A 24123-nucleotide genomic window follows, 5' to 3' on the forward strand; every position below is an offset into this window, starting at 1 on the left:
TCCATATACTTTAAACACAATTTAACAATAGCAGTTCACATATTTCCAACTTTACAAGTTCTCTATGGATTTGACATATGAAGATGTACTCCTTGCTTTGATTAAAACTTTTTGCATTTATTGCAACTTTTCTCTTCAGACTCTCACTACAAATACTGAAAACCACGGCCGCTTAGCCAGGGCACACCCATTGGTATGTTAAAAACAGGACGGGCTCACTGAAATATGAGCTTTTGAGGTATGTAGAATGTAGTATGTATGCATATTTATGCTTGAAAGCTCATTGTAGGTGGTTTTGTGAATGGATTAAACAGAGACCATACGTTGCCATGGCAATTGTACACATACAATATGATTAAGTAGAACAATCCTTTGGTGTTGACAAAAACACAAGCACTGTTAGGACTGTGCATAAGGCTTTCCCAACCCTGTCTTCAAGTACCACCAATAGGGCATGTTGTATAGGAAACTGCACATATTCACAGGTGGGGTAATTCATGTCTCAGCAGTGCTGATTAACTACCTCTGTGGATTTCCACAAAACATGCACTGTTGGCAGCGCTGGATTTCTGGAAGACCACAAAAACCCCGGCCTTGGGCAGCTGAAGCCCAAGAGGCGCCTGGACAGGAAACAGGGGTTTCTCCATATGAAAGAGAAGGCTGGAACTGGGGCGCAACACATAACGAGTAGCTGAGGCTCAAGGGAGCTGTACATAAAATAAGGAGGCTGCAGTACATGGAGATTCCATATGGAAGAGGGGTTGGCACGTAGAAGGGGAAGGGTGCTGCTGTACTTGGAAGGGGAGCCCAAACACACTTGGCCTAGGGGCAGAAAAAGTAGAAATACGGTTGGTGGTACTTGAGTAGAGGGTTGGGATTGGGAAGCCCTGCAGTAGATGGATTGGTCATGTGGTGTTTGCAGTGGGCAAAGGTTCAGGTGAGCAGTAGAATTTAAACTTTAGCCTAAATTTATAGGAACTTTTTTTTTTAAACACCGGAACATACAGCCCAGACACATGCCACTTATGTATATCGGCACATTGATATGAATGGCGATTTCGAATATTGAGCCTTTAATCACAGCCATTAAAAAGTAACTGTCGGGCATAAAATCAAAAATCAATTCTTTATTTTTATCTGGTAAACAAGTAATAAGGTTCCTAACCAGGCAATCCAAAAGTTAAAAAAATCACTCTTATTTTTCTTCTTCCATTTTCCATTTTCCCTGGTTCTTATTTGGTACATCTGCCACATAAAGGAAGTTGCAGGGCATGCTGGGCTTTCTTTTTTCTTCTTCTTTACTTTCCTCTCAGACGTAACTAATGCAGCCTGATTGGCTGAAGCCTCTTTCCCTCCTGTTTTTCTCTCCCACACTTCTGTCCCTTTCTGGTTGACCAGTATTTATCAATGCACTTTCTACTGCAGACCTGGGTGGGAGTGTCTGATGACTGGGAGGGGGGCGGGCAATGATACACAGACAGAGTAAGGGAGGAAATGATTTCAGGATTGGCTTCAAGATACGTACAGACAAAATGAAAAATCCAAGGATTTTCTCTTTTTTACTATAGAAAAATCCCTAAAATCAAAATTTGGACAGTGGAATGCATACGTTATGTAAGTAGAGCAAGTATTTATCTACTTATACATGTTTTTTTCTGAGATAATATGGCTGACAGCTCCACTTTAAGTGCTTTGAAAGTGTCCATGTAAATTATCCTAGCATAGAATTAGATAATACTCTACGATAATGCACATTATGCAGGGTCATTACAGGGAAATAAGGAGTTTGGGTTGCCGATTACAGCCAATAGGAATCCAGTCATTCCAGTGGCTCATACAATTTTTAAGATTTGTTTATTGACCACAGTTAACACTTCCACTTGAACTTTTCACATTTTCTTACATGGCAGAATGATGGCGTATGACATGAGGGGAAGCTGGACAGGGTGAAGATATGTATAAGTAATACAAAAGAACAATGTGCAGACACAGCAGGAAAGGGTATGTGAGATAGCTGGCAGTCTCATTTACATGTAAGCTCAGAAGGATGGAAGAGTCCATTAAGCCCAGTATACTGGCAGATCCCCGCACAGCACACGGATGGTAGTGCCCAGGATAGAGGGGTCACTCACCAGCTTCAGAGGGTCATTCTGTCTGCCTGTGTCAGATCCCACCTGAATAAACCGAGAATATTAGAATGAGGCAATATATTATTATTATTATTTTTTATTTATATAGCGCCAACATATTCCGCAGCGCTTTACAAAGCACAATAAGACGAAAAGGGGAACATAGATACAACTAACAAATGTACAGCAGAGTTCCAAGAAGCACAAATATTGTTACAAGAACAGTAAACATTAGGTGGATGCCCCTGCCCTTGCGGGCTTACACTCTAATGGGTAGTGGGGGACACACTAGGTAAGGGGGTGGAGGATGGATGAGGCAGTGATTTTTTGCCTCGGATTACATTGTGACAGAGAAGTAAATAAGGACTATAGAATGTTATAATCTTGTCTGAAAAGGTGTGTTTTAAGAGTGCTTTTGAAGATGCCCAGTTTTTGGAGCATGACGTACAGGCTGTGGAAGAGAGTTCCAGATAAGGGATGATGCTCGTGTAAAGTCCTGGATGCGAGCATGAGAGGAGGTGATCAGCTTAGAGGCCAGGAGAATTTCTTGGGAGGAGCGAAGGTTGCGGGAGGGACAATATCTTGAGATTAGTGAGGAGATGTATGGAGGAGACAACTCATGGAGGGCTTTGTATGTTAGAGTCAGGAGTTTGAACTGGATCCTCTGGGTATTATTATTATTTAGTATTTATATAGCGCCGACATATTACGCAGCGCTGTACAGTGTATAAATATCTTGTCACTAACTGTCCCTCAAAGGAGCTCACAATCTAATCCCTACCATTGCCCTATGTCTATATTATGTAGTGTAAGTACTGTAATCTAGGGCCAATTTTAGGGGGAGCCAATTAACTTATCCGTATGTTTTTGGAATGTGGGAGGAAACCGGAGTGCCCGGAGGAAACCCACGCAGACACGGAGAGAACATACAAACTCTTTGCAGATAGTGCCCTGGCTGGGATTCGAACCAGGGACCCAGCGCTGCAAGGCGAGAGAGCTAACCACTACGCCACCATGCTGCCCATAGTAATGGGTAACCAGTGGAGAGAACGGCACAGTGGGGCTGCATCGGAAGAGCGTGTGGAAGGTGAATGAGGCGGGCCGCTGAATTTAGAAGGGATTGGAGAGGTGCTAGCCTGTTTTTTGGTAGGCCACAGAGCAGGGTGTTGCAGTAGTCTAGGCGGGAGACGATTAAGGCATGAACAAGCATTTTGGTGGCTTCTTGTGTGAGGAAGGGACGGATACGGAATATATTTTTGAGCTGGAAATAGCAGGTGGTGGTTAAGGAGGCAATGTGAGGTTTAAAGGAGAGCTCTGAGTCAAGTATAACCCCCAAGCAGCGGGCCTTAGTGGTTGAGGTTATTGGGGTGTTGTCTACCGTTATGGTTGCAATTGGTGGGGGTGTAGATAGCGATGGTGGAAAAATCACAATTTCCGTTTTAGTCATGTTGAGTTTGAGGAAGCGGGAGGACATGAATGCAGAAATGGCACGTAGACAGTCGGGGACTCTGGATAGTAGTGAGGACAGGTCAGGAGCTGAGAGATAGATTTGGGTGTCATCCGCATAGAGGTGATACTGGAAGCCAAAAGAGTTGATTAGTTGTCCCAGGCCACGGGTGTAGATTGAGAAAAGAAGTGGCCCAAGAACAGAGCCTTGAGGTACACCAAAAGACAGTGGGTGTGGAGAGGAATTGGTGTTAGAGAAGGAGACAGTGTAAGAGCGTCCAGAGAGATAAGAGGAGATCCAGGAATGTGCTTGACCCTTGATTCCTAAAGATGACAGTGTCTGCAGAAGCAGAGCATGATCAACTGTGTCAAAGGCAGAGGAAAGGTCAAGGAGTATTAGAATAGAGAACTGGCCTTTGGATTTAGCTACCAGTAGGTCATTAGAAACTTTCGTGAGGACAGTTTCAGTGGAATGGTGTGTGCGGAATCCAGATTGAAAGGGGTCAAGTAAGGAGTTGGTAGAGAGAAAGGCAGACAATTCTGAGTGGATGTGACGTTCCAGCAGTTTAGAAGCAAAGGGGAGGAGAGAGACAGGACGGTAGTTGGATAGAGAAGTTGGATCAAGAGAGGGTTTTTTGATAAGTGGTGTGATGATAGCTTGTTTGAATAAGGAAGGAAAAGTGCCAGTGGAGATAGACAGGTTGAATAGAGTTGTTAGAGCGGGATTAAAGGAGGAGGAAAGCTGGGGGATTAGATGAGAGGGAATGGGGTCTAGGGCACAGGTAGTGAGATGCGCTTTGGAGATTAGTGAGGAAAGACACTGTTCAGTTAGTGTGGTGAAAGATGTTAGAGTGGGAGAGTGGTCGTGTGGAGCGGGGGGAAGGCAGTTAGTGGTGGGCGAGGGTGCAGGCGGACAGAAGGAATTTATAGGTGACGGTTGAGCTGGTAAAAATGGTTGTGTGTTGAAGCTATTACGTATTGCATCAATCTTGCTTGTAAAGTATGATGCAAAGTCGTCGGCTGACAGACATGTGGTAGGGGGAGGAGGTGGGGGACGAAGTAGGGAGTTAAAAGTGTTGAACAATTGTTTTGGGTTGTGGGACTGTGAGGAGATGAGTGAGGAGAAATAAGACTGCTTAGCAGAGGTGAGGGCATCCCTGAGCTCCTGCATAGTTTGTTTATAGTGATTGAAGTCCTCTACAGCAGTGCTTTTTCTCCAGCACCTTTCTGCCACCCTGGAGCGCCTTTTCATCTGTTTGATTTGATCAGTGAGCCAGGGCTGCCGGTTAGTTTGGCGGGGGCAGGTGGTGGTGAGTGGAACGGCTGAATTCATGGCAGAGGAGACTACACTAAATAAGTAACTGGATGCTGCCTCAGGGTCAGTGTAGGAAGACAAAGTACTTAGAGGTTGCAAGGCCTCAGTCAGGGAATTCACATCCAGGTTGCGGTAATTCCTGCGCGTGACAGTATGGTGTAGTGTTGGAGGAGTTGACGGTAGAGAAGAATTGATTGAGAAGGTAAGAAGGTTGTGGTCTGAAAGGGGAAGCGGAGTGTTATGAAAGCTTGAAATAGAACAGAGGCGGGTAAAGACAAGGTCAAGAGTGTGGCCGTCTTTGTGGGTGGAAGTGGAGGACCATTGTGCAAGGTCAAACGAGGAGGTGAGTGAGAGCAGTTTGGTGGCAGTAGGGCAGTTAGTGTCGATGGGTATATTAAAATCTTCAATGATGATAGAGGGTATATCATTGGAGAGGGACTGGAGAAGCCATGCTAAAAAGTGATCAATGAAAGTAGAGGCTTGGCCAGGCGGGCGGTAGATAACAGCAATCTGGATGTGGTATGGAGAATAGAGACGGACAGCATGAACTTCAAAGGATGAGAGTGAGAGTGCGGGCAGTGTTGTGAGTGGCTTAAAAGAGCAGTGTTCAGAGAGGAGGATCCCCACTCCGCCTCCCTGTTTGTGGCCAGGTCTAGAGGCATGACTTCATCAGTAAGACAGACAGAATCTGCAGACATTTTTGTGGAATCATAGGCCATGGACAGATCGATTATTCTGGATGATTCATTCACTTTGATCAAATCTGCTGAGGATCTATTGCTCCCAATATGTCTGATCAACCAACTTTTAATCAATTTCAGGCAGGTCATCAAAGAATGATCAGCAAATCTTTCATAAGGTGGCCATACATCTAGTGATTAGGCTGTACGATCGACCATTCGATTCGATCATTTTATAGAATCGAGAGGGAATCGAGTGTTCCAGAATTCCCAATCGATGAAAAGTGGCTGATTTCATGTCGAATCGACCAGCTTAGTCGATCTAGCAAGATGCAAGATATCGGTTGATCGCACAGGAATTGGCTACTGTTCACATGTCATTCCATCGACTCTGAATCGATTTTTGCATTTAGAGTATGAGACACAAAATTGGTCAGATCGATTAGTGAAGGTGAAATGCATAGGATATAGTTTGTAGTTTGTGGGTCACTAGTCAATTAACTTTTGATCAACCATACTGAAGTCAATTGTTTAATAAATTCGATCACTTTGTCGATTGAACCAGAATCGTTGGATGTATGGCTACCTTTGGGTGTTGGACTAGCATCTGTGGATCCATAGCCACATAGGACCAGATCCAATTCACTTTACTCCTAAGTTTTCTCCTAAGAGATAATTTTTATCTTCTGTTTAAAATAACTTTTCACCACTCTGCAATTGAAAAAGTACCAAAAAAGTAGGTGAAAAAGTCCTATCAAAACTATTCTGAGTATTTTCTTGCCTGCTGGTTCCTTATAAGGCATTTTATTGTAAGATGTAAAATATCACCTAGGAGAAACCTTATGCGAAAACGTGAATTGGATCGGGCCTATAGTGTTGGTCTGCTTGAGCGGTACAACGCTAGAGGTCCACTTGTTTCTTGATCAGATTTCAAGGTATTGACTTATTGTTATTCTCAGATTGGAAGATATAGCAGCGCTCCTAAAGACACACAGCAGACTTGCCAACGATTCGCAGAGCAACTGCCAAGGTGACCACTCAAGCAGTTCGGCACAATACATTTTAGCCTCAGCGCCTACTTAGTGGAATCACACAGTCTCAATCTGGACTCCCTGCAGTCACTGTGCTCAATATAAACAGATGACCGCCATGAACAGAGAGTGATTAACTCTGTTACAGTAAACTTTAATATAGCTCTCAATCAGATTCAGAACACAATTAACACCACTTACATTGTGGGTTCCTATGACAATGACCCAGCAGAATATACTCACCTCAAGCATACACCAGTATGCAAACACAATTGTGGTAATGTCAGAGAAAATTCCCAGTCTCTCTTCCCTACCGGTTTCGGTGTTGCGCCGTAGTATGCCGAAACCAGTAGGGAAGAGAACTATAGTCATGTAAGATTGGTTCGAGGACACCTGAAGTGAGAGTTTTATGGAGGCTGACATGTTTATTTCCTTTTAAACAATACCAGTTGCCTGACAGTCCTGCTGATAGATACTCTGCTTCTAATACTTTAGCCATAGACCCTGAACAAGCATGTGCAGATCAAGTGGTTCTGATTAAAGTGTAACTGGATAAGCTACATGCTTGTTTCACATGTGTGATTCAGACACGACTGCAGCCAAAAAGATCAGCAGGACTGCCACACAACTGGTATCGTATAAAAAGAAATGAATATGGCAGCCTCCATATGCCACTCATTTCAGGTGTCTCACTTAAAGTTAAGTTTTTCACATACATTTGTACATTTGTGCATTAATCTATTTGCTTGCCAGTCTTGATTTTGAAATTTCAGTACCAAATAAACAGCCTCACCTTGCTCAGCACATTTTCTGCAAAACTCTGAAGACTTTGCACGGGTTCTGTTTCCATACGTGTGATATAGCATGCGTGTCCCGGGCGCGGACGTGTGCAGATCAGCATCTGCAAGGAAGAAGTCATACCAAGATAATGATAAGATTCAATGTCACCACTAACCCTGAAGGTGAGTCTCCAATCAGACAGCATTATAAACGTCTGGATTCCAGACATGGGACCTGTGTGTGCAGCTATGTACAGGAATGATAATAAAGCAGTTTTAATAATGGTTTCCCACTCTTGTCATGTTAAGGGCTGGTTCACAATGGCATAAAAAGTGGTCTGTTTGGCAGGACTAAACAGACCGGATCCTAATGGATGTGAATGGATGTTAATCAATAGGATCCATTCACATTGCTCCATTCAAATGGATCCGTTTGGCCCTTTCCACTGAACGGAGTGCAAGTCTGGGGTAGCTGCTATTTTTCCAGATCAACAAATTATTGTTATTATTATTTAGTATATAAATAGCGCCAACATATTCCGCATAGTCACTAAGGCCTCGATTCATAAAAGTGCCTGCGAGCGGGGAAAGTCGAGCGGGGAAACACCGCTGTCGGTGTTTCCGCCTTCAGGGTGGTAATTCATAAAAATTTAGCTAGTTGTGACAGGCGTGCGGAGATACTCCGCTGTAGGCTAGCGTTAGGCTGTCGGGAGACATGCGGAAACAGGAGAAGCAGGCGGAATCCCTCCGTGCGGTGTTCTCTCTGCAGCTGCTTGGGAGGTCTGTCCCATTCACTGCAACGGATTCCGCACGCTTCTCGCCACATCAGAGGTAGCGGTAATACCCGTCCGCATACCGCTACCTCTAATCTTTATGAATTGACATTTGTTACTTTTGCTGTGATAATCACCGCGCAAGGCGGTGATTTATCACTCTGCTCGTGGATGTCGGCTTTTCATGCGGAAAAAGCCTTTATGAATACAGATTTGGCTGTGTGGTCGGTAAAGTGAGCCGTTTTCAGCATTTCCTCATGCGGAAATGCTTTATGAATCGAGGCCTAAGTGTACCTCTGAGGAGCTCACAATCTTATCCCTACCATAGTTATATGTCCATCTTATGCATGGGCAAACGCGGGGGGGGGGGGGGGGGGGGGACAGGATAACAGCTGCCCAGAATCCCCCCTCAGACAAGGACCGGTGCAGTGTTTGGGGACAGGCACAAGTTGAGACACCAGAATATCTGCAGGTATCCTGCAGCTCACAGCACCACCCCTTTCTTTCCCTGCTACAATTGACTCTGGATGGAGCAGCGTGTGTACAGAGCATGGAGCAGCAGCGTGTGTACAGAGTATGGAGCAGCAGCGTGTGTACAGAGCATAGAGCAGCAGCGTGTGTACAGAGTATGGAGCAGCAGCGTGTGTACAGAGCATGGAGCAGCAGCGTGTGTACAGAGCATGGAGCAGCAGCGTGTGTACAGAGCATGGAGCAGCAGCGTGTGTACAGAGCATGGAGCAGCAGCGTGTGTACAGAGCATGGGGCAGCAGTGTGTGTACAGAGCATGGAGCAGCAGTGTGTGTACAGAGCATGGAGCAGCAGTGTGTGTACAGAGCATGGAGCAGCAGAGTGTGTACAGAGCATGGAGCAGCAGTGTGTGTACAGAGCATGGAGCTGCAGTGTGTGTACAGAGCATGGAGCAGCAGCGCCGTGTGTACAGAGTATGAAGCAGCAGTGTGTGTACAGAGCATGGGGCAGCAGCGTGTGTACAGAGCATGGAGCAGCAGCGTGTGTACAGAGCATGGAGCACCAGTGTGTGTACAGAGCATGGAGCAGCAGCGTGTGTACAGAGCATGGAGCAGCAGCGTGTGTACAGAGCATGGAGCAGCAGCGTGTGTACAGAGCATGGAGCAGCAGCGTGTGTACAGAGCATGGAGCAGCAGTGTGTGTACAGAGCATGGAGCAGCAGCGTGTGTACAGAGCATGGAGCAGCAGTGTGTGTACAGAGCATGGAGCAGTGGCGTGTGTACAGAGTATGGAGCAGCAGCGTGTGTACAGAGCATGGGGCAGCAGCGTGTGTACAGAGCATGGAGCAGCAGCGTGTGTACAGAGCATGGAGCAGCGTGTGTACAGAGCATGGAGCAGCAGTGTGTGTATAGAGCATGGAGCAGCAGCGTGTGTACAGAGCATGGAGCAGCAGCGTGTGTACAGAGCATGGAGCAGCAGTGTGTGTACAGAGCATGGAGCAGCAGTGTGTGTACAGAGCATGGAGCAGCTTTGAGAAACTTGACAGAGTCAGGTATGAGCACAGCCCTGTGCCCTGCTGTGTGAATGCTTCACTTTCCACTTCACTACCAATGTTGGTTGTCCTCATTATTATCTGCATCCAAACTGCTCCTGATCGATCCCGTTTGGTTGGTCGGACTGGAAATTGCATTATGTGTACCCAGCATGATGTCCTACCATAGTATTATACTATATTGTGAGTGTCTGTGGGAGACCTTTCAAGAATCCCCCCCTTGAAAATCCTGGGTTTGCCACTGTTATGGAACACGCTCATGGATCGCGCTCTTGAACAGCTGTGCAGAGCACGGGACCTGTGTATGCAGCTATGGCTTCAGGGGCATAAAGAGATAATTTGCATATTCAGTAATGATGCATTGTGGGAAGCCACAGTTTTTTCGCTTAAAGCTAAATTACTGCAAATACCTTCTGTTTTAAGAAGGCAATCTACATTAAGGAAAGGGTATCATTTCTGTCAGGTTGTTTGCTGCTTCTGTTGCTAATGGGGAAGTTATGCTACTTTACCTGTCCCTTAGGTCTTGTAGACCTTTGGAGATTTATTGTGAAACTTGGTAGTCCCAGTGACAAGAAATGAGATGCTACCATAAAAGCTCACACAGGTCCTAGCTAGTCTCCAATCTACAAAACATGTTTGAATTTATAGTTGTCCATGTTGCAGTGCTAAAGCATCTAAGTAACACCTATAACTTTTGAATGAAGGACCAATAATTATAACTCAAAAATTATGATATTTGACAGGGTTCATGCACATTTGACATATACCTGGAGTTCCATTTTAGTACAGTATTGCAATAATAATTCTAACATTTGGATAGCGTTTTTCTCCTGTCGAACTCAAAGCACTTGAGAGATGCAGCCACTAGGGGCATGCTTGGTAGGCCACCCTGTAGTGTTAGGGAGTCTTGCCCAAGGACTCTTACTGAATAGATGCTAACTTACTGAACAGGAAGAGCCAAGACTTGAACCCTGGTCTGGATACTATCCAGCCACCTCAATCAGAAGGCTTCACACAACAGCTGCTCTTACCTTGCTGTAATCGTACACCACACTGGCTGAAGTATTGATGCCGGTGTCCAGGTGGAAGGTTGCCACACCTCCGCTGGATCTCAGTTTGGAATTGGCTCCATCATGCAGAGACATCTCAAAGATCTGGATATACACAGATACTAATCAGACCTACAACTCAACATATAACTTCAAACCATGTAAACATAGTCAAAAGCTGATGTATAGGTGGGAAGATTCACTGACATCATTAAATTTGTGTCTGATTTATAAACTTTGCCCAAGATGAAGATGCATTGAAAGGAAACAAGACTCTTTATGGCAGTGGCGTACCTAGGGAATTTGACACCCAGTGCTGACTATTTACAGACACCCCCAAAAACAACCAATTTTTTTGATGGGAGGGTTGATGGGTGGGGGTGCCAAGCATGTTGCTGCAAATGTTGGGGGGTTTGGGGGGGAAAGGAGTAATCACAGTGGTGGACAAAGGCAACGATGGGCCCCTGTGCAGAATAGCGGGCCCCATGTGAGTGGGCGTGGTCATAACAGATCATGGTTGGATCCAAACAATACCGATAAGATAAAAGTACATGAACCCAGCCCACATTCTGTAGGCACTGTATCAATGTAGCACACATTTTAAATTTGTATCTGACTGGGGTACAAGTTATTGCTATTTCTGTTTTTCTCGTTTCAGAGAGAAAAACATGGAGAAAAGCCTAGAGGATAATCAGGCCCTACCTGGAGGAATGGCATAGGCCCTAGAGGACATGGGGCCCCTGTGCGGCTGCACGGCCTATGTCCGCCTCTGAGTCATCAGGATGTGGATGGAGCTAACCATTATGAAACTCTGTACTCTATACTGTGCTGCAGAAGATGTCAGTGACACTGGCTTCTGCAACAGCAGACTGCCCTGCATTATTGATTAATTACTCTGATCAGGATAAATAATCAATAGTCTAGGGCACTCTGGTATTACAGCAGACAGTACACATGGCTACTAATGATAGGCAACTTCTGAAGCACTAAACACATCCTGCCACCTCTCCCTGCTAATGTCCCAGCTGCAGCACAGCAATTATTCTCTCCACTCACCCTGCTGCTCTGCACATTCACTCACTGCAGGCCAGGGGAGGACTGGGACCTTTTGGCCTGGGGGGACAACACAAACTAGAGGCCCATTTCACGGCATCCCCAGCCCAAAGCCATATCTTTCTTGTGTGCAAATCTTCAAATTGTGATACACACACACGCACGCACGCACGCACGCATAAAACACACACACACACACACACACACACACACACACACACTGATGCCTAACCCCATTTCTTCGCACAATCTACCTGTCTGATACCTAACCTTAAAGGAGTTATCAGGCTTTTTTTTTTTAATGAAAATAAGTGCTACTTACCCAGGGCTCGTCCAGCCCCAAGCTCCCAGCATGTCTTCCGCAGCAGCTCTGCAGTCAGCTGTTCGCTGCCGCTGCCTCCCAGCCCCCGGCGATGACGTCAGGCCGACTGCGCCTGTGCGAGTGGCGCTGTCAATCACCGCCACATGGACCAGAGCGTACTGTGCAGACGCAGAACTACTGCGCCTGCGCAGTACACTCCGGTCCACGTGGCGGTGATTGACAGTGCTGCTCGCACAGGCGCAGTACAGGCCGACATCCAGGTTGGACTGGTGCCATCGCTGGGGACTGGGAGGCAACGGCAGCGAATGGCTGACTGCAGAGCTGCGGCGAGGGACATGCTGGGAGCGTGGGGCTGGAGGAAGCCCCGGGTAAGTGGCACTTATTTCATTAAAAATGCCTGATAACTCCTTTAAACAACCCCCCCCCCCCCCACACACACACACACACACACAAACCTACCTACCTGGTGATGCCTAACCCCACTCCTGCCCACCCACCATACAAACTACTTGTCTGACACCTACCCCCCCCCCCCTTCCAACTACCTGTTTGACAGTGCCTAACTGCCTGCCTCCCCCCTCCCCTGCCGCCAATCACACCACAAGAAGAAAAAATTTTCCCCCTCAGGCCAGGGTCAGAATGGGGATGATTATCACACACAAAAAAAACTCAGAGGGCACTGGCCTGGGCAGAGAATTGAATTTGACAGCAGTAGCAGGCAGGCAGCAAAGTGTGAGTAACTCAGTGACAAGAAGGGAGAAGAAGTACAGAAACAAAATTTATGAAAACTACCTTCTCCTCTGGCGACCTGGACCCGACCTCCTCTATCCTCCTGTCTCCTCAGTCCTACACCTCCTCCACCTCCACAGCAGCAAGCAGCTATAGGTGGCATCTCCGACTCCCAGCCCCCCGAGTGTCCGACTCCTCCAGCCAGGACAGCCAGCCACTCATAGCCGCAGCTCCAGGCCCCCAGCCCCCCCCAGCACAGAAAGCTGAAGAGTGAGACAGCTCACTCCGATGACACCGCAGGCACAGCAGCACGTTGCGGGCGGCAATGGCTCCAGGCGGGGGGCGGAGTCAAGCAGGGTCAACCCACCAGGCCGGAGAGGACCTAAGCTATTTGTGTCCTTGTGCCGCTCACATCCACCGCAGGCGCAGCCACGCACAAGGGCACACCACGGCCGGCCGCCTCAGCCCCTTCTCTGATTGGATACTTCAACTTGCCGAGAAATATCGCGCGAGTTTGCGATCCCCACTGCGAACCTGTCACCTGTGGTATGTTTGCGGCCGCTGCATATAGCAGTGGCTGGCCCTAATTACTTAAGATTCGGGCGGCCCGGGGGGCAATTGCCCCCCGTCCCACTGGGCCAGTCCTCCCCTGCTGCAGGCTGTGTGTAGAGATTGAGGAGACACATTGCCCACGGGACAGGAAAAAGGAGGGGTGCTATATCTAGTGTAGGAAATAGTACAGTTCCCTGCACTGCCTGCTATTTATTTGTATTTGTTGCTATAAAAAAAAGGTCCCAAGTGGAAGAACACAGTGACTGAGCACCACAGCAACACCCCTAGCCATGGCTACACCCGGTGCTATGAGCACCTGCTGCCTTATGGTAGCTACACCACTGCTTTATGGCCTTTTCAGTTAATTTTACAGGCTGATACTATAGATACATGCAGTTCAAAATAAATGTAGAACTCAACTTACTGTCTCTGTGTGTTTCTGGCTTAAATGCAGCCCCATCAGGAGAACTCCAAGCAGAACGATGACCAGGACCACCACAACCAACACCACACAGAGGAGCTTTTTAAGACCACCGAGACATGGGATCTTGGGTTTAGGCAGCAGCTCTGAGTACACCTAAGAAGACGAACGTACATCAGAGGGACTTTGCAAAGCCATCAAGTCATCATATTTGTTAGGAGACCAATGCCTGTGTATAGAATAATTTATCAGCACAGCATACCAATGAAAAGATCAAACTCGGCCTACCAGGGTGTTTAATGTATATCTACCAAGGGATCAGCAGGACTTCTCCCTGTTTAGGAATTAGCAGAGCATCTCCGTACCAAAAGATCAACACGGCATCATATAATTATGGTGCTGAGCTCCTGGTACAGAGTTGTTTTGCTAACATTAACCAGACATCAGTAGAGCGTCTCCCTTCCAAGAGGTCACCAAATCATATTTGTACCTAGAGAACAGCAGAACATTCACCAGCTTAGGTCAAGATCATAAGATAAACATTTCTCTGATCAGAAGACGAACAGAACATTTTCTAGGAAGAGACTGGCAGAGCATTTCCCTATGAAAGATCAGGGAACTATCTCTCTGACAAGAGCCGTGTCAGAAGGTTAGAATTATTTTTAATACCGAAGTCGTTTGTAGAATACCTTATTATTAGCAGTCCATTATATCATCACTCTTTACGAAAACACCATATGAAAAGTCCACACAAAGCAGGTGTTTTACTTCACTGTGGACTTTCTTAGAATTTTCTCATGGATGTCTCTTTGCCCAGATCTTGGCTCTGACCCCCACCTCCACCTCCTCCAGGGAGATTAAAAAGGCTAAAGAAGACTTTTGCTAGAAAGAGCACCAAAACCGAGTCAGGTTTTCTTGCATGGCAGTGGCACCACGTAGGTCTCGACTTGGGCACCACCATAGCGGGGCAGAGGGGATTTCTCCATAATTTGGGTGCCAGAAATTGCCAGAACTTGAAATACGCTACCAGAGAACAGGCTAGGTAGTCAGTACGGGAATATATTTGTTATATTACCTAACTTTTCCTAGCACAGGGAGAGCAGTCTCTCTGCTTCTCCCTGCTCCCAGGTGCGGACGTAATAACACGTATGTACAAATATAGCCACTGCCCTTGTTGACCTACTAGCTTCTTAGTAGACCTTAATAGTTTCAGAATTTTGACTCAGAATGGATAGGTATACCAGGCTTACTGACTTCACTGGTTGAATGGCCATTGCAGGTCCGTAACTTAGAAAGTACTATAATAAAAGGCTCGGTAAGGTAACCAAGAAGCAATCATTTTTGGTTAGTAGTGGCAGCAGTTCTCCATTTCTCTATGATTTAAAATGGCAATTGCTATACCGGATGTGGAAATATTTATATTCAAACAATGGCATGTTTAAGAAATATTGTACAGGAATCAATAAATGAATGCAACAAATGACTTCATAACCTCTGCCCTTTCCCAGTAGCCTGCCTGCCTGTCCCTCTGATTACTCCCTGGCATCACTTACAGGTGGTGTGTCCATCAGGACAGTCTTGCTCTGATCCATGGTTGTTTGTTCCTTCTGGTGTCAGCCAACTGCAGTGTGATACAGTCCAGCTGCTCTGCTTTATATACCGTATATGCTTTTAAAACTTGGTTAACGTCATTACTGTCAAGTGCTCCTCAGTCCTCAACTTGCTAAGTGTTTACTTATGCAGCAAAAATATTTAAGCAACAGGCATACTTTTGAATGTTGAAGAATTATATTGAAGCACTCTGCAAGAGAATTGCAGATCATCAGCCAGCTATTACCCCCTCAGCTGCCAAACTGGGGTGTTTCCTTATTAACCCCTTCCAACTGTTCAACTATAATGGACATAGGGGATTTACAAAATTCAAGAAGGCAATGTCTACCTACTGCAGCTCTTTCAACCATCAAAAGGAACATGACAAGTTTATAGTACACCTGTCTTGATGGAAAATTTGTGTTTGCCACCATTACCCTCCTGTAAAGGATAGCGGAGATACCGCCGCATGGGCAAGCGGCATGGCGGCTATCTCCGCGTATCAGCCAGCGGCCTCTGCCGCGCAGCTACATGCTGCTGCTTTGCCTGGTCCTTCTGGTGCACATAGATTGAGAGCTACGCGCGCCCGCGCGCGCCAGGCGACAGGACCTTTATGCAAGTATAAGGGGAGTCAGCTGATCAGCCGCTCAGCTGACTCCAGCTCTGCTCCGGATTGGCTGAGTGACTTGAGCGGCGCTGTGGAGCGCTTTGAGTATATATAGGACCTTCCTGTCAGTTGCTGGTTGTCTGCTGTTGCAAACGCTAACGTGCTAGCGCTCAGACCTTAGTCAGATCCTACAGTGTGTTAGAACCAGCTGGAGCTGGGAATTCACACTTAGCCAGTCTCCGTTGATAGCTTAAAGTACTAATTGCATTGTGATATCTGTGTACTATTATTTAGTCTAGATCCCAGGTGTTGAAACCAAGGACTTCACACCTAGACTAGGATATTGCTATATTGCTACTATTTATCTGTTATGATCTCTGCTTTCCTGACTACTCTCCTGTTTGCTGATTCGGTACTTCTGCCTATCTGATTACTGTTGCCGACACTGCCTGAACCTTACTCTGAATCAGCCTTCCGTCTTTGTACCTTATCTGTCCGTACGTTGCTGACCCTGCTTGTCTGACTTTCCTATCCTCACTAGTGGGTCGAGCCATTAGTGAGGAATTTCTAAGAGCTGTCACCTACTCCCTAGGTGATCAATCTTTGCAGCACTGTCTGCAACACTTGCTCCTTAAGTGTCTGCTAGCTGCAGTAGAGTCTTAATCGCCTGCTCCTCAGGTGATCATCCTTGCAGCACAGTCAGTGGTCCCTGCTCCTCAGGTGTCCACTGGCTGCAGTACAGTCTAAATCCCCTGCTCCTCAGGGGATCCTTGGCTGTAGTGTGGTCTTAATCACCTGCTCCTCAGGTGACTATCCTTGCAGCACAGTCAGTGGTTCCTGCTCCTCAGGTGCCCACTGGCTGCAGTGCAGTCTGTATTCCCTGCCCCTCCGGGGATTCTTGGCTGCAGTATTGTCTGAATCTCCCGTTTCTCAGGAGATCTCCTCTCCTCATTACTGTCGCACCAAAACACAATTCCACATTGGTTGTCCTGTGTCTAGCTATACTAGTATTATTGGTGATTCTGCAGATCACCACATAATCAGGTATAGCATCTGTATTATTGGTGATACTGCAGATCACCAATAATCAGAAAAATCTGTGTTGCTGACACCAATCGTTACAGAACAGCAGACCAAACATTATGGACGCACTGCTTAGTCATGTTGAAGTCCTGACCACCGCGGTAAACGGTCTTTCCGGGGTGAATATTAACCAACAAACCCAGATTACACAACTGTCTGGGGCTGTTCAGGAACTTCACTTGACTATAAATACAGAGTGATCCCCTCCAGTCACGGACCTTCGCATGTCCGTACCTGAAAAGTTTTCTGGCCATAGATCTGACTTTCAGAATTTTAGGAATGGGGTGTTGTCCTATTTTGAGTTGAGGCCCAATCTGTCAGGATCTGAGAACCAGAGGGTAACATTCATAAAGACCCGTCTGTCAGGAGATTCACAAACATGGGCATATAGTCTTAATGCTGAACATGAAGCGTTATCTTCGGTTCAGGAACTTTTTAAGGCCATGGCCGTTATTTACGATGATCCGGATAGGGCTACCACTGCTGAGCGGAAGTTGAAAATGCTCAGGCAGGGTCGTAATTCAGTGGAGGTTTACGCTGCTGAGTTTAGGAAGTGGGCTGTGTCAGCTAGATGGGGAACATATGCATTGTTAGACTGTTTCTTGTCAGGATTGTCTGATGCAGTCTTTGATTTGATGTTAGGACATCCTGAGCTCAAATCTTTAGATGAAGCAATTTCTTTGGCCGTGCGGGTAGATCGCCGCCTGCGCTACCAGAAACAGACTCGTGGTAGGAGTGCTATAGGATCCGTCTCATACGCCTTCTCTCCACCCTCGTCACTTCCAGATGAGCCGATGCAAATCGGACTCTCTAGGGTGACACAAGTGGAAAAGAATCGCAGAAGGTCAGAAAGGCTCTGTCTATACTGTGCTGAGGAGGGTCATGTTATCCAGAATGGTCCTAAGAAGTCAAGAAAACGCTGCCGCCTAGGTGTAGTCGGAGGTAATACCTAAGCGAGCAGTCTGTATCTCTAAACAATAATCGTCTGCTCCTCCCTTGTTCCATTACCTGGGAAGGCCAGACTACATCTACAGAGGCGTTTGTGGATTCTGGCTCTGCAGCCAATTTTATAGATTATGATTTTGTAAAAAAAAAAAAGGGGATTCCCTTACTCCCTCTAGACCGGCAGATTCTGGTCACAACGGTGGATGACTCTCCATTACAGGGTAGACAACCTCTATCCCAAACCCCCTTATTATTGTGTAATATAGGGGTGTTACATAAAGAGAAATTACAATTCCTTGTCCTTCACATGGCAACCTCTACCATTATCCTTGGTATGCCCTGGTTGCAACTCCACTCCCCTCAGATTAACTGGGCTTCAGGTCAGCTACAGAGCTGGTCAACCCATTGTCATCATCATTGTTTGGAGAGAGTTGCTGTTTGCGCTACCAAGATACAGGTCAAAGGGGTGCCAGTACAGTATGCAGAATTCGCTGACGTGTTCTGTCCAAAGTCTGCAGATAAACTCCCGCCTCACCGGAGTTTCGATTGTCCCATAGAATTAAGACCTGGTTGTATGCCTCCTAGAGGTCATCTTTATAATCTGTCAGGACCTGAGAAAGTGGCAATGCAGGAATACATTAAAGAAAACTTGGCCAAAGGCTTCATCCGTCCTTCTCGGTCACCAGCTGGGGCTGGCTTATTTTTCGTACAGAAAAAGGACGGTGGGCTTAGACCCTGCATTGACTATCGTGGGCTGAATAAGATCACAGTAAAAAAATCGTTACCCGTTGCCTCTGATTGACGATTTGTTTGCTCAGGTGACCAATGCGAGTATCTTCTCCAAATTGGACCTACGAGGTGCATACAACCTAGTTGTATAGTACGCATTAGGGACGGTGACGAATGGAAGACGGCGTTCAACACGCCCGACGGGCACTACGAGTATCTGGTTATGCCCTTCGGGTTGTGTAATGTCCCTGTCGTCTTCCAGGAGTTAATCAATGAGGTTTTCAGGGAGGTACTGGGGAGGTTTGTGCTAGTGTATCTAGACGACATACTGATTTTCTCTCCTAATTTGACAGAGCATCGTAAACACATCAAGTTTGTGTTAAGAAAACTAAGACAGAATTCTCTGTACGCAAAGCTAGAAAAGTGCCTCTTCGAGGTCACGACAGTTCCTTTTTTGGGATATATTATCTCCACTTCTGGTCTCTCCATGGATCCAGAGAAAGTCTCTGCTGTTTTGGAGTGGCCTCAACCTGTAGTATTGAAGGCACTCCAAAGATTTCTTGGTTTCGCCAATTACTATAGAAAATTCATCAAAGGGTTCTCCTCGGTAGTGTCACCTCTCACCAACCTTACCAGAAAGGGGGCTGACACTTACCCCTGGTCGGCAGAGGCTCAGTCCGCCTTTGCCACACTGAAAAAATTGTTCTGCTTTGCACCCATCCTGAGACATGTGGATGTCACCTTCCCCTTCATAGTTGAGGCCGATGCCTCAGAAATTGGGGTTGGGGCTGTACTGTCTCGGCGCTCCGGTTTGCAAGGCAAACTACACCCATGTGCCTTCTTTTCTCGTAGGTTCTCTCCTGCCGAGAGGAACTACGATATTGGCAACCGAGAGCTCCTGGCCATTAAGTTAGCCTTTGAAGAATGGCGCCATTGGCTAGAAGGGGCAGAACATACCATCACTGTTTATACTGATCATAAAAACTTGGAGTACATAGAGGGGGCCAAAAGACTTAGCCCTCGACAGGCCCGTTGGTCCTTATTTTTTTCAAGATTCAGATTTGTCATAACGTATACACCAGGTAGTAAGAACGTCAAAGCAGACGCTCTATATTGGTGTTTTGAGCCAAAGACAGTTCAGCCTTCAACCCCTGAGACCATCCTACCTCAAAAGGTGGTGTTGGAAGCTACCGAAATCTGGGAGGACTGGATGGCTAAGCTAGAGCCTTATCAACAGGACATTCCAAAAGGGAAGCCTGAGGGGGTTATGTTTGTACCACTTCCTTTTCGCCTACAACTTTTACAATTATTCCATTCTCATAAGAATGCTGGGCATCCCGGGGCAACTCGGACTCAGGATTTATTGGCCAGATGTATAGGGTGGACTACACTGGCACTTGATTGTAAAGAGTTTGTGAGAGAGTGCTCAGTTTGTGCTAGAAGTAAGCCCTCTTGTCAGGCATCAGTGGGTATATTACAACCCCTACCAGTGCCAAATGAACCCTGGACTCATTTGTCAATGGACTTTGTAGGAGAACTCCCCAAGTCTGAAGGCAAGACGGTCATTTGGGTGGTGGTTGATAGGTTCAGTAAGATGGCTCATTTTGTCCCTCTGAAAGGACTCCCCTCGGCCCAAGAGTTAGCTGATCTCTTCATTCAGCACGTTTTTCGGCTGCATGGCATTCCGGAGAATGTGGTGTCAGTTAGGGGAGTCCAGTTTGTGTCAAAATTCTGGAAAGCCTTTTGCCATCAGTTAGGTATGGACCTCTCGTTTTCATCAGACTACCACCCACAGACCAATGGTCAGACCGGGTAAAGTTCTTACCATTCGCAGAATTTGCACACAATAATTTGTAGAGTGCCTCTTCAGGATATTCCCCTTTTCAGGTGGTTTCGGGAAAATCTCCCAAGTTTTCTCCATTACCTGTGGCATCTACCCCGTTTCCGGCCCTGGAGGATTGGCAAAGGGCATTAAAGGAGATCTGGGTCTTGGCTTTTCAGACTCAAAAGAAACAGGCAGATAAGAGAAACAGAGAAACAAAGAGGTAAAACAACTGTCACCTAAGTTAGAATCCAGATTTGTAGGCCCATACCCGGTGTCCAGAAAGATTAATGAGGTCACTTATGCGATTGATCTCCAAGCCAGTACGAGAGGTGTGAGATCATTCCATGTTTCCCTGTTGAAGCCTGCGGTGCATGTGGGTTCCTCTCCCCCCCCCCCCCCCCCTGTGATGGTTGACGACCAACCTGAGTATGAGATCGAGAAGATATTGGATTCTCGATTAGTGCAAAATCCTGTACAGTATCTGGTCCATTGGAAGGGGTATGGTCTGGAAGAGAGAATTTGGGTGCCAGATTGTCGCATGCATGCTGAGGAATTGAAGAAAGAGTTTCATGACTTACACCCTGAGAAGCCAGGTAGGAAGTGTCCAGGGTCCACTCCTCGGGAGGGGGGTACTGTAAAGGATAGCGGAGATACCACCGCATGGGCAAGTGGCATGGCGGCTATCTCCGCATATCAGTCAGCGGCCTCTGTCGCGCAGCTACATGCTGCTGCTTTGCCTGGTCCTTCTGGTGCACATAGATTGAGAGCTACGCGCGCGCGCGCCAGACGTCAGGACGTTTATGCAAGTAAAAAGGGAGTCAGCTGATCAGCCGGTCAGCTGACTCCAGCTCTGCTCCGGATTGGCTGAGTGACTGGGGCGGCACTGTGGAGCGCTTTGAGTATATATAGGACCTTCCTGTCAGTTGCTGGTTGTCTGCTGTTGCAAACGCTAACGTGCTAGCGCTCAGACCTTTGTCAGATCCTACAGTGTGTTAGAACCAGCTGGAGCTGGGAATTCACACTTAGCCAGTCTCCGTTGATAGCTTAAAGTACTAATTGCATTGTGATATCTGTGTACTATTATTTAGTCTAGATCCCAGGTGTTGAAACCAAGGACTTCACACCAGACTAGGATATTGCTATATTGCTACTATTTATCTGTTATGATCTCTGCTTTCCTGACTACTCTCCTGTTTGCTGATTCGGTACTTCTGCCTATCTGATTACTGTTGCCGACACTGCCTGAACCTTACTCTGAATCAGCCTTCCGTCTTTGTACCTTATCTGTCCGTACGTTGCTGACCCTGCTTGTCTGACTTTCCTATCCTCACTAGTGGGTCGAGCCATTAGTGAGGAATTTCTAAGAGCTGTCACCTACTCCCTAGGTGATCAATCTTTGCAGCACTGTCTGCAACACTTGCTCCTCAAGTGTCTGCTAGCTGCAGTAGAGTCTTAATCACCTGCTCCTCAGGTGATTATCCTTGCAGCACAGTCAGTGGTCCCTGCTCCTCAGGTGTCCACTGGCTGCAGTACAGTCTAAATCCCCTGCTCCTCAGGGGATCCTTGGCTGTAGTGTGGTCTTAATCACCTGCTCCTCAGGTGACTATCCTTGCAGCACAGTCAGTGGTTCCTGCTCCTCAGATGCCCACTGGCTGCAGTGCAGTCTGAATTCCCTGCCCCTCCGGGGATTCTTGGCTGCAGTATTGTCTGAATCTCCCGTTTCTCAGGAGATCTCCTCTCCTCATTACTGTCGCACCAAAACACAATTCCACATTGGTTGTCCTGTGTCTAGCTATGCTAGTATTATTGGTGATTCTGCAGATCACCACATAATCAGGTATAGCATCTGTATTATTGGTGATACTGCAGATCACCAATAATCAGAAAAATCTGTGTTGCTGACACCAATCGTTACACCTCCCTTTGAAAAAATGCCAACAAATGGGAAGCTAAAAAAAAATAATAAAAAAAAAATCAACCAGATACTTACCTAAGAAGAGGGAAGGCTCTTGGTCCTATGGAGCCTTCCTGCTCCTCTCCAGGTCCCCACGTTCCAGTGCTGGCTCCCCCAGTAGCAATATTCAACCAATTGGTCAAATACTGCTCTCTGCCATCGATGGTGGCCTTAGGAAGTTTTCGGGGAGCTGGGAGCCGAGTGCTCCTGAAGATGGGCGGCTCCGTACTGTGCATGCTCTAGCACACTCTCTACCGCTCATGCATGCGCAGTACAGAGCCACCCGTCTTCGGGAGCACTCAGGCTCCCGAAGACTTCCGAAGCCTCCAGTGGTGGGGGATTCAAACTGGGAGCCGGCGCTTAAAGGAGTGGGCCAGGAGAGGAGCGGGAAGGCTGTATAGGATCAAGAGCATTCCCTCTACTTAGGTAAGTATCTGTCTGTTTTTTTATTTTTCATCTTCCCATTAGCTTTAACATTGACTACCCTTACATACGCTAACTACCCAAAGATTCTTGACATCTACTCTAACCTTAAAGAGGAAATGTAGGGAAAATAACTTATTGAATAAAATTGTTTTTGTTTTGTTTTTTTCTTTTCAATATTCATTTATAGATTATTTAGTCAGAGTTTGCCCATTGTAAAATCTTTTCTCTCCCTGATTTGCATTCTGTATTTATCACATCTTTAGTCCTGCCCGGTGATCTCTGTGTATTGCTCATTTACTGAGAGTTCTATGCACAGAGAGAGATGTGCTGCTTGCTAGGCAGTTGGAAAACTCCCACAATGCAAGGTTCACAGACAGGAAACTGACAGGGCCATGGCCTTGACATCACACTGTGGGAGGGGTTTCACCACAATATTAGCCATACAGAAGTCCCTGATGATCTACTTTAGAAAAATATTTTTTTTTGAGAAAGGGGGTATCAACTATGGATTGTGATGATGTTCAATCCTTTAGTACTTATCTCAGGAGGGGGAAGCCTCTGGATCCTAAAGAAGCTCCCCCCCCCCCCCACTCCTCAGCAGAGTGGATCCAGTGCTGGGACCCCCCAAAAGACTACTCGTCAGCGCTTGTTGGCGGTGCGCACATGTGCACTTGCAGCTCTCTGCTCGGCCAGAAATAGCCAAACTCGGTCGGGTCCTGGGCTCGGCTATTTCTGCCTGAGCCCGAGCGAAGAGCCACTAGTGCAGATCACTATCATCATTGATTTTTCCAGGCTGACTGCTCTGAATAAAGCAGCTGGAGGAGAACGGGGAAAGCCCCATTAGGATCCAGATGCTGTTTTAAGTTACAGGTTAACTTTAAAGGGATCTTAACAGCTCATGGTTTCAAATAGCTGAAAAGGGCTGCCATGTTTGAGAAGTTAACACCCCCTTCTCCCTACCATTATCCAGGCAGGGTTGGAGTGAAGTTCATCAAGCATGGCTTATCTTATCTGTTTGAAGCACAGTGTACACCCCCCCCCCCCCCCCCTCTGCTGAATGGGTTTGTTTGATCTCAGCTTCAGGACAATTTAATCTAATTAGAAAAGTCCTTACCTTCCTCCCATTTTCTGCTGGAAGTAGAAGAATACTGCCTGTAATTAACAGA

The 24123-nt window shown here is 46.7% G+C and overlaps 1 protein-coding gene across 1 annotated transcript; it reads right to left on the reverse strand.

Annotated features, from left to right (window-relative positions):
• Positions 1-1107: 1107 nt before the first annotated feature.
• SFTPC (surfactant protein C) lies at positions 1108-15426 on the reverse strand. Its single transcript, XM_068272310.1, has 5 exons — positions 15352-15426; positions 13802-13954; positions 10704-10826; positions 7395-7502; positions 1108-2174 (listed from the first exon to the last, which is right to left on the reverse strand). Exons 1-5 carry the CDS (start codon positions 15388-15390, stop codon positions 2061-2063), a joined length of 537 nt encoding a protein of 178 aa, XP_068128411.1. The 5' UTR covers positions 15391-15426; the 3' UTR covers positions 1108-2060.
• Positions 15427-24123: the final 8697 nt, after the last annotated feature.

The sequence above is a fragment of the Hyperolius riggenbachi genome, chromosome 3 (assembly GCF_040937935.1).
Source record: "Hyperolius riggenbachi isolate aHypRig1 chromosome 3, aHypRig1.pri, whole genome shotgun sequence".
NCBI lineage: Eukaryota > Metazoa > Chordata > Amphibia > Anura > Hyperoliidae > Hyperolius > Hyperolius riggenbachi.

Coding starts and splice junctions, on each gene's coding strand:
- SFTPC (XM_068272310.1), bottom strand. CDS start 15,390: ATGGATCAGAGCAAGACTGTCCTGATGGACACACCACCT. Junction 7,503..10,703: donor TGGTGTACGATTACAGCAAG/GTAAGAGCAGCT, acceptor TCTTCCTTGCAG/ATGCTGATCTGCACACGTCC. Junction 2,175..7,394: donor CAGAAAATGTGCTGAGCAAG/GTGAGGCTGTTT, acceptor CGGTTTATTCAG/GTGGGATCTGACACAGGCAG.